General features: G+C 43.3%; 1 protein-coding gene across 1 annotated transcript in view; it reads right to left on the reverse strand.

Moving 5' to 3' along the window:
* Positions 1-1,464: 1,464 nt before the first annotated feature.
* RECK (reversion inducing cysteine rich protein with kazal motifs) overlaps positions 1,465-13,654 on the reverse strand; it is a 675,429-nt gene continuing 663,239 nt past the window's right edge. Inside the window, exon 21 of the mRNA XM_073549858.1 lies at positions 1,465-13,566. Within this exon, the coding sequence (XP_073405959.1) occupies positions 13,351-13,566 (216 nt within the window). The 3' untranslated portion in view covers positions 1,465-13,350. The remainder of the gene's footprint in view (positions 13,567-13,654) is intronic.

Genomic DNA, 13,654 nt, shown 5'->3' on the forward strand with positions numbered 1-13,654 from the left:
TCTTTCCGGACGCACTGCTTGTTGCTCGTGATTGTTTTTGAGTGTCATTTGTTTCCGCCTTTGTTGACAGTAACTTCTTTTGTTGATAGTGTGTCTTCTCTTGTAGATACGGTATCATCCTGAGCTGTGCCATTTTCGTTCTCCAGCATGAGGGCTTCATATTGGTTGCTAAGCTGTGTGGGTGGTGATGACCACTTGATCCGTTTGCTTCTTTTCATCACATGGCTCCACTTTTCAGCCTCTGTATGTGCTCTGAAGCTTTTCTCACTTTCCGTATCCTGAATGGTTGCTTCTGCTTCATCCAAGAAGTCCTCATGTTCTTTAATTACCTTCAATGTTGTGATTCTTTCTTCCAGTCCCTGCACCTTTTCCTCTAAGAGGGCAACAAGGTTGCACTTCTGACAGGTAAAGTTGAGTTTTTGGGCCGGAAGATCCGTAAACTAATTATTTATAATCTAATGTATCTAGTCAACTAATACTATACTAAACACCTAAGCTATATTACCCTATATCCTAACTAATAAATTGATGGGACTGAGAAAGGGGATAATCTATTGATTTGTCCGTGTGAGTTTTTACAGTATGATAAGGTCGTTCACTGACAAACCTCTTGTCAGAAGCTCTTGTCACACTATTTCTTTAATCGCTCACTGACAGAAGAGAAACAGTGTTTAATCTGAGGAAAATCACCTGGGAAAAGTTGTTATTATATTGGCTGGCATGACGGTGACATCATCAGGACCTGAACCAATCAGGTCTCGATGAGGTTAGGGGTCAAAGCCAGTGCTCTGCACCGGAATCCAGGTGTTTAGAGGTATGTGGGGTTCTGATCTGTGCAAGACCGCTGACCGTAGACAAACGTCGGCACTGTACGAAGCCCAGCGAGCGCAGGCGTTTATCTACAGTCGGTGGTCGTGAAGCCGTTAACACTTAAACATCTGTAATTTCTATTCTGCATTCTATTTTGGAATGTATCACACGAATGGCACACGCATACACATGGATGTCATGCAGATGGTGCACACATACTGTATACAGCCAATGGATAGTAAAACCGGTCCATCCAAAGCGTATTTTTTTAAGTGGACATGTGAAGAAGGTCTAATAGTTTCCAGTACAAGAGATTGTGCTGATGCTGTGTGATGCTTGGGGAGGAGAAGGAGGGGTTTATGCAAAATTACAGGTCTGTGCTGCTACCAGCTTGCAGCCCAGCACAAGGAATGATTGTAAATGTAGTCAGATGAAGCAGAGAATTGTGAAGAGGAAGTGATGGCTGTAGCAGCAGAGCTGGTGCCAGGGCATAGCAAACGAAGCAGTAAGGCTTAAAACCCATTAGTGAGTCAGGGAAGTGGATCACCTCCTTAACTTTCATGTTTAGTGTCATTGAGGCTTAGTCCAATTTGTAAGATATTCTACCAAACAAATTTTGAACAAATAAGAAGAAAAAAACACAGGGAAACTAGATTGTTACTGAAAACATTTTTACAGAGATGGTTTAGCCTTTGTAATAGAAGCTAAACATTCAATCTGGCAATATATCTGTTTTAGAAATAAGCTTACAAAGATTCTGTAATTGTAATGAAAGACAATACTGCATAAAACAGCCCATGTGCAAAGCAAAATGAAAAATGACAAATAAAAAACAGTAAACATTTATTTAAAAAAGAGACAATATTTACAAGTTTACAAACATTATGTAAGACAATGATTGTCATGTAATTGATTCAATACTGTTTATAATTGTATATTATGTTAGACATGCTAAAATGTAACTATATATACTTTGTATATATATATATATATAAATATGTATATATATATATATCCATATATATATTGTAGCAGCAGCTTATAGAATGGATATGTATCTGGAGCCTAGTATATACCATATATTTTTTGCATCCTGGTAAAAGGAGCATTTTTTGCTGAAAAATGTTCCATTAAAACAGTATACTACAGGGTATAACATAAGACAGGCGGAAACTTTCTCCCCTGCTAAAGAACAAGATGGTTCCTGTTCTCCATTTGTACTGTATATTAGAAAACAGCCACAGAAGGATGCAACAAGATCCCCATCAATTCTGTTTTAAAGGAGCCTTTTTTTCTATTGCAAAAAACAACACTTTTAATAGGGTGCAAGAACATGGTGTGAACAGAGCCTTAACCAAGCATTGCTATTTTTTTAGATTCTTAGCCCTTAAAAATGTTGAACTCAATATCAGTTCTTAACTTGCACAAACTACATTTAAAAAAATATTTTTTGTTCAATTTACTAAGACACATAATAAAAGCTCCTCTAAATATGCAATATGCATTTCTGTTTACCAAGTGCAAAATTCTGCCAATCCCTGTGGCACATTCCACTGTAGTGCACTCAATGTTCAAATGGAAAATGTAAGGAAACATTGTAAAGATACAATTTCCCAGTTGCACAAATAAAATTTATTAAAAATATAGTATTACCGTGATTTTCCAGTACTTACCCTTAGAAGTACTGTAATAAGAATTGACAATCAATCATAAGGTTGTGTAACCTCTGCCGCTGCCAGATGTAAGCAACACAGCCTCCTAAAGTGCCAATTGTGATTCTAGGAGACAGTCTAATAAACCTATATGCCCTTCCATGCAAGCACTTAGTCGTTTAGCAAAGCCAAATCTTGTCCCGCTCCTAAAGTCCGAGGATGGATTCTAGTTTTCTGAACCTTCATATATTGGAGTTTTAGAGGGGCATTTAGTGTGTGCAGCTGCCTGGTCATCGTTCATACACATAAAGGTGCCCTAATGTACAGATTAATACTGATTTTTCTTAACATACATAAGTTATATTTAAATGAGCCAAACAAAGTAATAAAAAAAAATATACAATAACAATGAGGTAACTTTAAGAATTATTTGAATAAAAAATAAACATAAGTTATAAAGTGTGCATACAAATATCAGCATAATGCTAAACAATGATTATCTGTATTTGGCAAAATTCAAGATTTCCAGATTTAACTAATACTTCTGCATAGAAAATCAAGCTTAATTGCAATATATCTAAATGATCCTTTGCATTTACGGTATATACCATACACAAGCAGGTGCGTTTTTTGTAGTTTGGATTTATGATTGGTGTCATGGCTTTTGTGAAAAGACAGGGTTACCATAATTTATCTACATATGCAAACCTGATGGATAGGGGAGGTTTTTTTGGTCTGAGTGAGGTCCGTGAAAAACGGGCAGCACGTGGGCCAATGTAATTCAATGGGGCAGTGCAAACAAGCTATTTTTTCACTAACCAAATTTGTGCGTGAAAACAACTCGCATGACGCACTGGTTTCTTCTGTGTCAGATGGGACTCACCCCTTCAAGTCCCAGGGTGAGCAAATAATTTGGATTCCATACGGACTCACAGTATAGCATCTGTTTTTATGGTGCAGTTTTTCAACATAGGCAGTTGTAAAAGGTCCTGTAAAGTACTAATAGCTGTTAAGTAAAAATAAAAAAAACGAGAAAAAAATCATTCAAGTTTCCTTGATGAAACTCTGACAATTTTTTATATGGTGGTGTGAACTTAGCCTTTTAAGCAGAGAAAGATCCAAACAGTCTGATCTGCATATTGATACCTATGAATATTCTTGTTATGATTGAAAAAAGGCCTCCATCTCAAGCCTCCTACCAGCCCAGTCTCCCCAACAGGGAGATCGAACAGTCCTCGGATGAACAGGTCCAGTCAATAAGACTGAACCTTGAGGAAGAGGGAGAAATTACCTCGGAACCTCCAGAAGGTGGTGAAGAGTTACCTTTCTTCGTCAGAGGACACGGACAAGCTTCTGCAGGCTGTAAGGAATACAATGCAGATTGAGGAATCCCCAAAACCTCAGTCAGTTCAGGACGAGATGTTCGGGGGCTTGAGGTCACAGATACGTCAAGTTTTCCTGGTGAATGACTGCAATGATTCAGGAAGAGAGGTAAGACACAGAAAAATGTCTAGTTATCCCTCGAGATTTCACACTCCGTTTACTGTTTGAACCGGAGGATATAAAGACTTGGGATGAAATTCCTAAAATTGATGTTCCAGTACTTAGGGTATCAAAGAACACTTCAATCCCCTTTGAAGATTCTTCTAGCGTCAGAGAGCCCATGGATAGGAAAGCTGATGGACTCCTTAAGAGGGCTTGGGAGGCTTCTGTGGCACTTATGAAGGCAAATATAGCTGCTACATCAGTTGCTACATCAATGCACTTATGGATCGATCAACTGGAGGACTAGATAAAAGGGAAAACTCCTAGGAGTAATATCTTAGAAAATCTTCCCCTTTTGAGACTCGCAACCAGGTTTTTAGTTGATGCTTCGGCTGAATCTGTGCGGTTTGCGGCCCAAAATAACTCTTTGTCCAATATGGCTCGTAGAGCCATATGGATGAAGACCTGATCGATGTCATGCTCGCACCTTAGCTGGTGCGAGCCGGGGGTTTGTGGCCCCACTGTGCCACAGACCAGACTATACTGGAAGGGGCATGACGAAGACAGCTGCCTAGGTCTTCTCTGGAGCCTCCAATGGTGAGGTCAGGGTTGTGCGGCAGGCAGCTGCCAGGTGCCACTCCAGGGTGGTGTCTGGCTGTGACTGCTGATCTCACTCGGGGACAGGACACCTGGTCAGGTCAAGCGACAGGCAGGCTGAGACACAGGGCAAGCAGGCACGGCTTGGAGATACAGAACAGGCGGGCACAGCTTGGAGACAGGACAGGCGGGCACGGCTTGGAGACACAGGACAGGCAGGCACGGCTTGGAGACACAGGACAGGCAGGCACGGCTTGGAGACAAAGGATAGGCGGGCATGGCTTGGAGACACAGGACAGGCGGGCATGGCTTGGAGACACAGGACAGGCGGGCACGGCTGGAGACACAGGACAGGCGGGCATGGCTTGAGACACAGGACAGGTGGGCACGGCTTGAGACACAGGACAGGCTGGCGTGGTATGACAAGAAACACGTAGGGGCCTGCTCACACAGAAGTTGCAGGTATCGGTATAGACAGAAAGGAGTGGAATATGAAGGAACAGGTTTGGACCTGTTCACACAGAGGGTGCAGGTATGGATACAGGCAGGAAGGAGTGGAATATGAAGGAACAGGTTTGGACCTGTTCACACTGCGGGTGCAGGTATGGATACAGGCAGGAAGGAGTGGAATATGAAGGAACAGGTTTTGGACCTGTTCACACAGGAGGTGTAGGTATGGATACAGGCAGGAGTGCGGAGTAGCCAGAGGTACAGGAGTCTGGAGTAGGCGGAGCTGCAGGAGAGCGGAGTAGGCGGATACGCAGGAGTGCATAGTAGGCAGAGACGCAGGAGTGCGGAGTAGGCGGAGCCGCAGGAGTGCGGAGTGAAGCTGCAGCAAGAGGTTCTGCAGCGGCAGCAGCAGCGGAACAAAGCTGAACCACGAGGTTTGTGGAGAGAAGATGCAGCAAGAGGTTCTGCAGCAGCAGAGCAAAGCTGAACCACAAGGTCTGTGGAAAGAAGCTGCAGCAAGAGATTCTGCAGCAGCAGAGCAAAGCTGAACCACAAGGTCTGTGCAAATAAGCTGCAGCAAGAGGTTCTGCAGCAGCAGGAGCACAGCAGGCAGAGCTGCAAGTGTGCAGAGCAAGGACGGGGAGGACACAGGGAAAGGCACAGCAGGGAATGAAGCCAAAGACAAGGAGGCAGGGTAAGGACAGAGTTCAGACAAGGTACAGGGGGGAAGACTCAAGGACCAGGATATTCTGTCTCCTGGCAGGCGGAAGGACAAGTAAACACAAAACTAGGACCAAGACACAGAGACCAGGATATGCAGCCTCCTGGAGGGTAGACAAAGAACACAAAGCAAGGCTAAGAGTATTCCTACAGAGAAGGAGATACATAGAACAGGGCCTGGCTTCCTCAGCAGCAAGATACTAACTGAGTTTAGACATTGCACAGGCAATGTTCCAGTGGGTGTGGCGGACCTAAATAGTCGAGGGCTCTAGGTAATTGGTCAGGGAAAGATTAGACAGGTGTACCCTGACTGCATAAGAACCAGAGAGTTCTGGCGCCGCCCCCCTATACACACATAGCCAGGAAGCATGCAGGAGAGCAGAGGCACAGAGCACAAAGCACAGGGCTGGCAGCAGTCAGAATTCACAGCATGACTTGAAGCAGTAAGTAAGTTGGTGTGCAGGGGATGGGAGGCCATGCAGTGATGCCAGCAGGGTTGTTACAATCGGGCGATTATCATTCAAAAAATAAGCTGTGTGCCATCCCTTTTTCTGGGTTAAAGGTATTTGGGCAGATCCTAGATAATATGCTAGAAAATGCCACTGATAAAAAGGGTTTCCTGAGGAAAAATCAAAAAGATACTATCCCTTTCAGAGATCCCGCCTTCCCCAGAGACAGGAATTTCGGGGAAAAGCAAAAATGGGTCGTTGGAAATACCCTTAAGGGGGAGAAAGTAGAGCCCCACCCTCACGCTTTGGAGCGAGTTCAAGTAACAGACGCCAATGATTCTTGGGGACTCATCTCTCAAAATCAGAGGGTCTTGAACACTATATCTCAGGGGTATACCCTTAAGTTTGCCAGACCTCCCCCAGTATGGTTCATGGTCACATGGTCATGGTCCCCTTTCCGGAACCTTCGACTCCCCTATATGGAGAGATGTAAAGGACCTGTTAAGGTTAAATGTAGTGGTCCTGTTTCCCCAGCCAGAAGTGGGTCAGGGTCATTACTCGACCCTTTTCACAATAAAAAAACCATCAGGGGAGAGTCGCACTATTATAAACCTGAAACCTCTAAATCAGTTGCTAAAATATAAGAGGTTCAGAATGGAGTAGCTAAAGACCACCATTCTCCTCATAAACAAGAATGCAGTAATGCCCACGATAGACCTGAAGAGCATGTACTACCATGTACCAAACCACCCTCGCTCTCAGAAATTTCTACAATTTGTGCTAAAAATAAAAAACAAGTGCTACCACTTCCAATTTTGAGCTCTTCCTTTCGGCCTTGCATCAGCGCCTCAGGTCTTTACGAAACTGGCTGCCGAGATCATAGCCTACCTGAGCCAGAAGGAGGTAGTCATTGTCCCATACTTGGACGACTTTCTCCCAATATCACGTTCAAGTTCTGAACTAGAAAAGCAGCTCAGCCTGGTGATTTCTACATTGGAAGATCTGGGTTGGATTCTTAACCAGGAAAAATCAGATTTACTACCCGGAACCAAGAAAAAGTTCCTAGGAGTCATTCTAGATTCCAGGCAAAGAATCTCGCTGTGGTCAGAGGAAAAGAAAAATGCAGTAGTAAGAGACATGGTCCATCATCTCCTTCGGAATCGAGTCTCCATAAGAAGAGCGATGAAGGTATTGGGTACGCTAACAGACTGCATATCGTGTGTCAGATGGGGTCAGTTCCACATGAGGAGACTGTAGAGAGCGATCCTTTCAGCATGGCACAGACGACACATTTCTTTCGACGGAGAGATTCGTCTATCGCCAGCATTAAAGTCATCACTCAAATGGTGGACCATTAACAGAAGCATCAGTCAGGAAGTTCCTTGAATCTTGTCGCCATGCGTGACTATCATCACAGATGCAAGGAAGGATGAGGAGCTCATCTGAAAGGGAGATATTTTCAAGGAGTTTGGTCACCGGACATCAGGTCCCAGTCCTCAAACTACAGAGAATTACGTGTGGTTTTGGAGACTCTGAAGCGAAATTAGTCATGCTTGCAGGGCCAGAATGTAAAGATTATGTCAGACAACGTGATGGCTGTATCATTTCTTCGTCAACAGGGGTGCCCAAGACTTGGGCCCTCCAGGATCTGGCCACACAAATTTTCATCTGGGCAGAGAAGAGAGTCTGGTCAATATCAGCTGTACATCTAGAAGGATCCAGGAACACGGTGGTCAATTACTCGAGCAGGCGGGAAATCCGGGCCACCGAGTGAGAACTGAAGGGAGAGATATTCAACTACCTGTGTCGTCAGTGGGGAACTCCTCAGCTGGATCTCTTCGCAACCAGGGAAAACGCCAAGGTGCAGAAAATCTATTCCATCAATCCAACAGATCACTCGAAAGGAATAGATGCCTTGAACCAGGTATGGGAAAGAGGTCTTCTATACGCCTTCCCTCCCACTGCCATGATCTCAAGAGTCCTCAGGAAGATTCAGGAGGAAGGTGTATTGGTGATGCTGGTGGTACCATTTTGGCCAAGACAAAGTTGATTTCCCTTGCTAAGGAAGATGGCCTGGGAAGACCCACTCCGATTACCGGAGACGGAGGATCTCCTCTCTCAGGGGCCAGTTCTGCATCCAAATCCAAAGACTATGCAGTTATCAGCATGGATACTGAAATGAAGATCTTAAGAGCTAAGGATCTCTCCAACCAGGTAATCTCCATGATCCAGGCCAGCCATAAACCCGTCACCTCCACAATCTACAATAAAATTTGGAAGTGCGGTTCTGCTTGGAAAGTGGAAGCTCTTCTATACACTGGTCCTGACCTGACATCCCTAGAATCCTCGATTTCCTCCAGGCAGTATTTAACAAAGGGTTGAGACCAAGCACGTTAAAAGTACAAATAGCGGCCCTAAGTATCTTCTTCGATTTCCCCTTGGCATCTCATCCATGGGTAGCACGATTTTCTAAAGCCATCCAGAGGTTAAGGCCCACAATAAGAAAATCAGTTCCCCCTTGAGGTTTAAATTTAGTCCTCAATGCTTTGTGCAAAGCCACGTATGAGCCAATAGACAGTTTAAACATAGCAAAACTCACGCTCAAGACAGTCTTTCTAGTGGCCATCACCTCTGCTAAGAGACATGGTGAAATTCAGGCTCTTTCAGTACAGAACCCTAATATTCTGATCTTCGATGATCATATAGTTCTAAAGCTTAACCCCGTTTTTCTGCTAAAGTGGTTTCTCCTCAAAATTTAAATCAGGAGATAATACTTCCATCATTTTACCAACACCCAAAAAACGCAAAAGAAAAATTCTTCCAATCATTGGATGTTAGACAGGCAGTCATTGACTACCTGGAGGCCACTCACGAGTGGAGGCAGGACATTAATCTATTTGTCCAGTATGTGGGCAAAAATAAAGGGAAAAAGGCATCCAAGCATTCTTTAGCTAGATGGATAACAACTACCATCTCCCTAGCATATGAGGCCAAAAAATTACCCATAACTGAAGGTCTTAGGGCCCATTCCACCAGAGCAGTAGCAACATCATGGGCCGAAAGGGCGGGGGCTTCGGTAGAGAAAATTTGTAGAGCAGCTACATGGTCTACTTTAAACACTTTCTGCAAACACTACAAGTTGGATATGTTGGCAGGCGGACAGATGGCCTTCGGCCGTTAGGTGCTGCAGGTAGCAGTCCCACCCTAGTGAGATCTTACTTTGGTATTCTCCATGGTGCGGTCAGGAGGGACATCCTGGAAAACAAAGATTAGACCTACCGGTAATATTGTTTCCAGGAGTCCATCCTGACAGCTCTGGTAATTCCCTCCCTTAAATTTTGTATTTGTGATGATAAACTTGTATAGAATTTCAATAAATAAGATTGCATTCATCCTGGTGTGGTACTTGGAAAAATCACTGGGGTGTGTGGGTGGGAGGGTTTCTTTTAACCTCTCGTGTGTTTCCTGTCCCTATAAGGATGGAAGGACAACCTCCATTGTGCTGTCAGGATGGACTCCTGGAAACAATATTACCGGTAGGTCTAATCCCCGTTTTTGATGGGTTGATGGGGCGTTTGTCCCCCAGACTAATCATCCCACCTAGCATGTTATCCTGCCCCAGTGTGTAATTAAAATGACTTTTTTAAAAAACTGGATGCACATGTACTAGTCTTAGGGGTTTAGAGATGTTTTAGCTATGGTACAATGGAGGATGATACTACCTGTTACAGGAGGTGCCTGAAGCTGGATGTGACAGTGCGGTGGAAGGCCTTGATGGGAGAATACTGAATTGGGGCATTGTGGGAACCCCTGGATCTCAGTGTACTGCTTTGGATTGATTTCTGTGGAAAAGCTTTGGTTATCATTATACCCGTAATGGGGGCTTCGGTTGACACTACTTTGAGGGGGATAGGAGCAGGATGTTGCTCGTGACCCTCTCTCAGAGCTGAATGTGGCTTGCACCTTCTCTCAGTGCTGAATGTGGCTCTCAGTGTCAGTAAGGTTGGGGACCGCTGCTCTAGACAGTGTACACGTGTATAATATATGTACAGTACATGTGTGTAATGCATCTTTGTGTCTGTATTTGTGCACTGAAATTCCTATATGTGTGCATTTGAATTTGTGTGTGTGAAATAGCATGTACATAGGTATGTACACATGTTAAGTATTTGCTGCAAATATTTCTGCACCAAAAACGTGTCTTATGGCAAGAAAAACATAATATAAAATACACATGGTTTTACCTCATTTTTACTTGCTTTTTTTCCTTCCTTTGTACTGGATATGGTAATCAACACTGAGGCCGGATGTCCATGATCCGGAACCAGCAGGGCTTTATACGCAGCGCATGTCCGCTGTCTCCAAAGCATTGCCATCTATGGAACGCAGGTAAATCCGCAAGTGTTCATTGAATCATGCGGATTTACTGCATTCAATACATTCTATCGCTGAAATTTCTGTTGCGGAGACTGGCCTCTCCGCAAGAGAAATTGACATGTTGAGGTCTGGACAGAAGCACCGCATGTCAGTCTCCACAGGGAAGCCATGGGCGCACATACACGCATAGTGGACATTGTAGAAATCCCATCCAGTATGCTGTCACAGATGGACACTGCAGGTTTGACGCTGCATAAATACGCAGCCTCAAACCCGCAGCACATACCCTAAAAGAATTGACATGGTACAGATTTGAAACAGCTTCAAATATTCAAGGCAAAACTGAGCAACATGTGCATGAATTTCATTCACTTAGTTGGTACTAAGAACTGCTGCAGTTTTTTTATTTCACCTCTGGAATGGTGCTTTAAATCCAAGTCCCCTGCCACCTGTCTAATACTCACCTTCCAGAATCTTCATGTATTATCACCACCGCTCTGGTCTGTCTCCAGCAGTTTGTGACCTGAGTTTTTTGCCCACTGCATGTGATATTATTCAGTCATTATATGGTCTGGTCATGATGTGAAGGTATTTGTCCCTTGTATATGGTAGTATTTGGTCACTAGATGGTGGTAATATGTGGTCTGGTCATGATGTGGTTTTTGTCTTGTATGTGGTATTATTCGGTCACTATTTGGTGATAATGTGGTCTGTTCATGGTGTGGCGGTATTTGTCCCTTGTATGTGATATTATGATGTATGTGGTATTATTGGTCTTGGTATACTGGATTATGTTGTGTATGGAGGTCACTTCTCTATGATATAAATAAGGGCAAGATTCTTTATTTTCAATAGAGATGAATTACTTGGATGGTTAACCCCTCCCTGTCCTGTGACTATTAGACAGTAGCAATTATACACAACACATTCAGAGGTTCTACAGTGAAAACAAGTAATCTTCTATTCCAAGGACACATTCACACGTTCAGTATTGTGGCCAGTGTTTTACATCTGTATTTGTAAGCAAAAACCAGGAGTGGGTGATAAATACAGAAGTGGTGACGTGTTTCTATTATACTTTTCCTCAGATTGTTCCACTCCTGATTTTGGCTTACAAACACTGATGCAAAATACTGAATGTGTATGGCCTAAGAATAAGTGATAAGTTATTGATTGTTGGGGGTCTGACTGCTGGGACTCGCACGGATCGGCATAATCTGGAACTTTTATCCCCATTAGAATGGAGCTCATATGCAACTCGAACACTGATCCATTCATTCCCTAAGTGGCTGCACTTGGATTTTTCTGGAAGCCCCAAAGAGGATGAATGGAGTTGCTGTCAGACATCCCACCTGCCACTGCATTTTAAAATGAGGATAAAAGTTCCCTTCTCTTCTGATCGGTGTGGTTTCCAATGGTCAGATTTTTTCCAAGAGTGGGTGGTAGGACTGTGGAAGGTTCGAAGAGTGGAGGTGGAGCGGAGCATAGTCTCAAGGGGGCATGAAAATTTTGCCAATATGGGGCCCTGAAATTCCTGGTGGCAGCTCTGAAGTAATCCTTATAAGATCAGTGGGGTCTGGCTTTTATCACCTTCAGTGGCTACCAGATTTATCCAGTGGACAGTGTGGAACAACACTATTTAGTGGTTACTGCAGATCAGCTCCTATTGAATAGATCATGCCCTGCAGATAACAGTTGATCTGTTGGGGAGCTTTATGTCAGATTCCCTATAAGTATTGATGCGTTATCCTGTGGATAAGTCATCATTATAAAAGTAGTGGACAATGCTTTAAGTTGTGAAAGGAGTGTTTCATAGCACTATTTTAAATTCTAGTGACAGATAATAAGAATAAATCCTCTAGCAGCAGCTGACAAATTCTAAGTATTGATCACTAAATAAAAAAACAGCATAAACTATGGCAGACATACGAACTGCTGGCTATAGACCAAAGATAATCAAAGTGGTGCATTACTTTCATGGGAATAGGTAATGTCAAAACGCTATTAACCGGCAGATTTGTGTTTAATAGCTCTGTTAATCTACCGGACGCCTGCACTGAAAGCCACGCTGACGGGAGGAAATGTACTTTAGCCTCCAGCTATCGGTTATAGGTGTGGGCTGGTGCAGCTTCAGTCAGCGCTCAATTTCATAGTGAGCGGCGATTGTAACTACAACCCATCATTGACTGACAGCCAGCTCAGCATCAGAGCTGGCTGTCAGTCAGTGCTGGGGCGCGGTTTCAGCACTGCTCACTATGAACTGAGTGCTGACTGAAGTCGCACCAGCAACCTGCACAACTAAAAACCTGAGGCTGTGAGAAGGAATAACATTTATTTCCTCCCTGCAACGAGGAGGATGACGGCCACAAGGCTTTCAATTGCTGTTAACCTGCAGACTAATTGCATATCGGAAGGTTAATAGCTTTGTTTTTAATATGACAGGTTCCTTTAAAAGGGGTTGTAATGTAAAAAAATTAATGATGTGTCTGAGTGCTGCAGCCAATCACAGGCCTCAGTGGTAATGCCAGAAAGTAAAGGCACTGAGGCCAATGATTGTCTGCAGCTGCTGTATGCTGTTATGGCATCCCAATGTTTCTGGATTGTGAATAACAATCAGCAATGGCCACTGCAGTATCTGCACTGGGGGATTCAACAAGTGAGTAATGGAGGGAAAGGGGAATTTGGGGTTTTATTTAGTTATATTTTGTTTTGTAACACTTGTTACCACCATTTTTAACTATTGGACATCTTTAAAACTAACTTATAAACTTTTTAAATAATAAAATATATATTTTTAATAACAGCATATATCATACATTGCTGAGTGAATACAAGAGAGTAATCAGAATATATATACATAAATAATTCATATGACATCTTATCATGTTACAGTTGGACTTAAGCGTTGGTGATATCTGAACCTCCGAAGTGATGAGGGCTGATAATGGCACCTGGGATGCCAGAGTTGGACTGTCAGAATTTATAAGTGAATTTATCTTCTCCGCCTCTTTATTACATGCTTCAATCTAGACAGAAAAAAAGGACATGCTGAGAACTTGGCTTTATCATGTGAGATATTTCAAAACTTATTTCCAGTGTTAAAAGATCTACAAT

Source organism: Dendrobates tinctorius, unplaced genomic scaffold (genome assembly GCF_039654945.1).
Source record: "Dendrobates tinctorius isolate UK_male_01 unplaced genomic scaffold, ASM3965494v1 ptg000162l, whole genome shotgun sequence".
Classification (NCBI taxonomy): domain Eukaryota; kingdom Metazoa; phylum Chordata; class Amphibia; order Anura; family Dendrobatidae; genus Dendrobates; species Dendrobates tinctorius.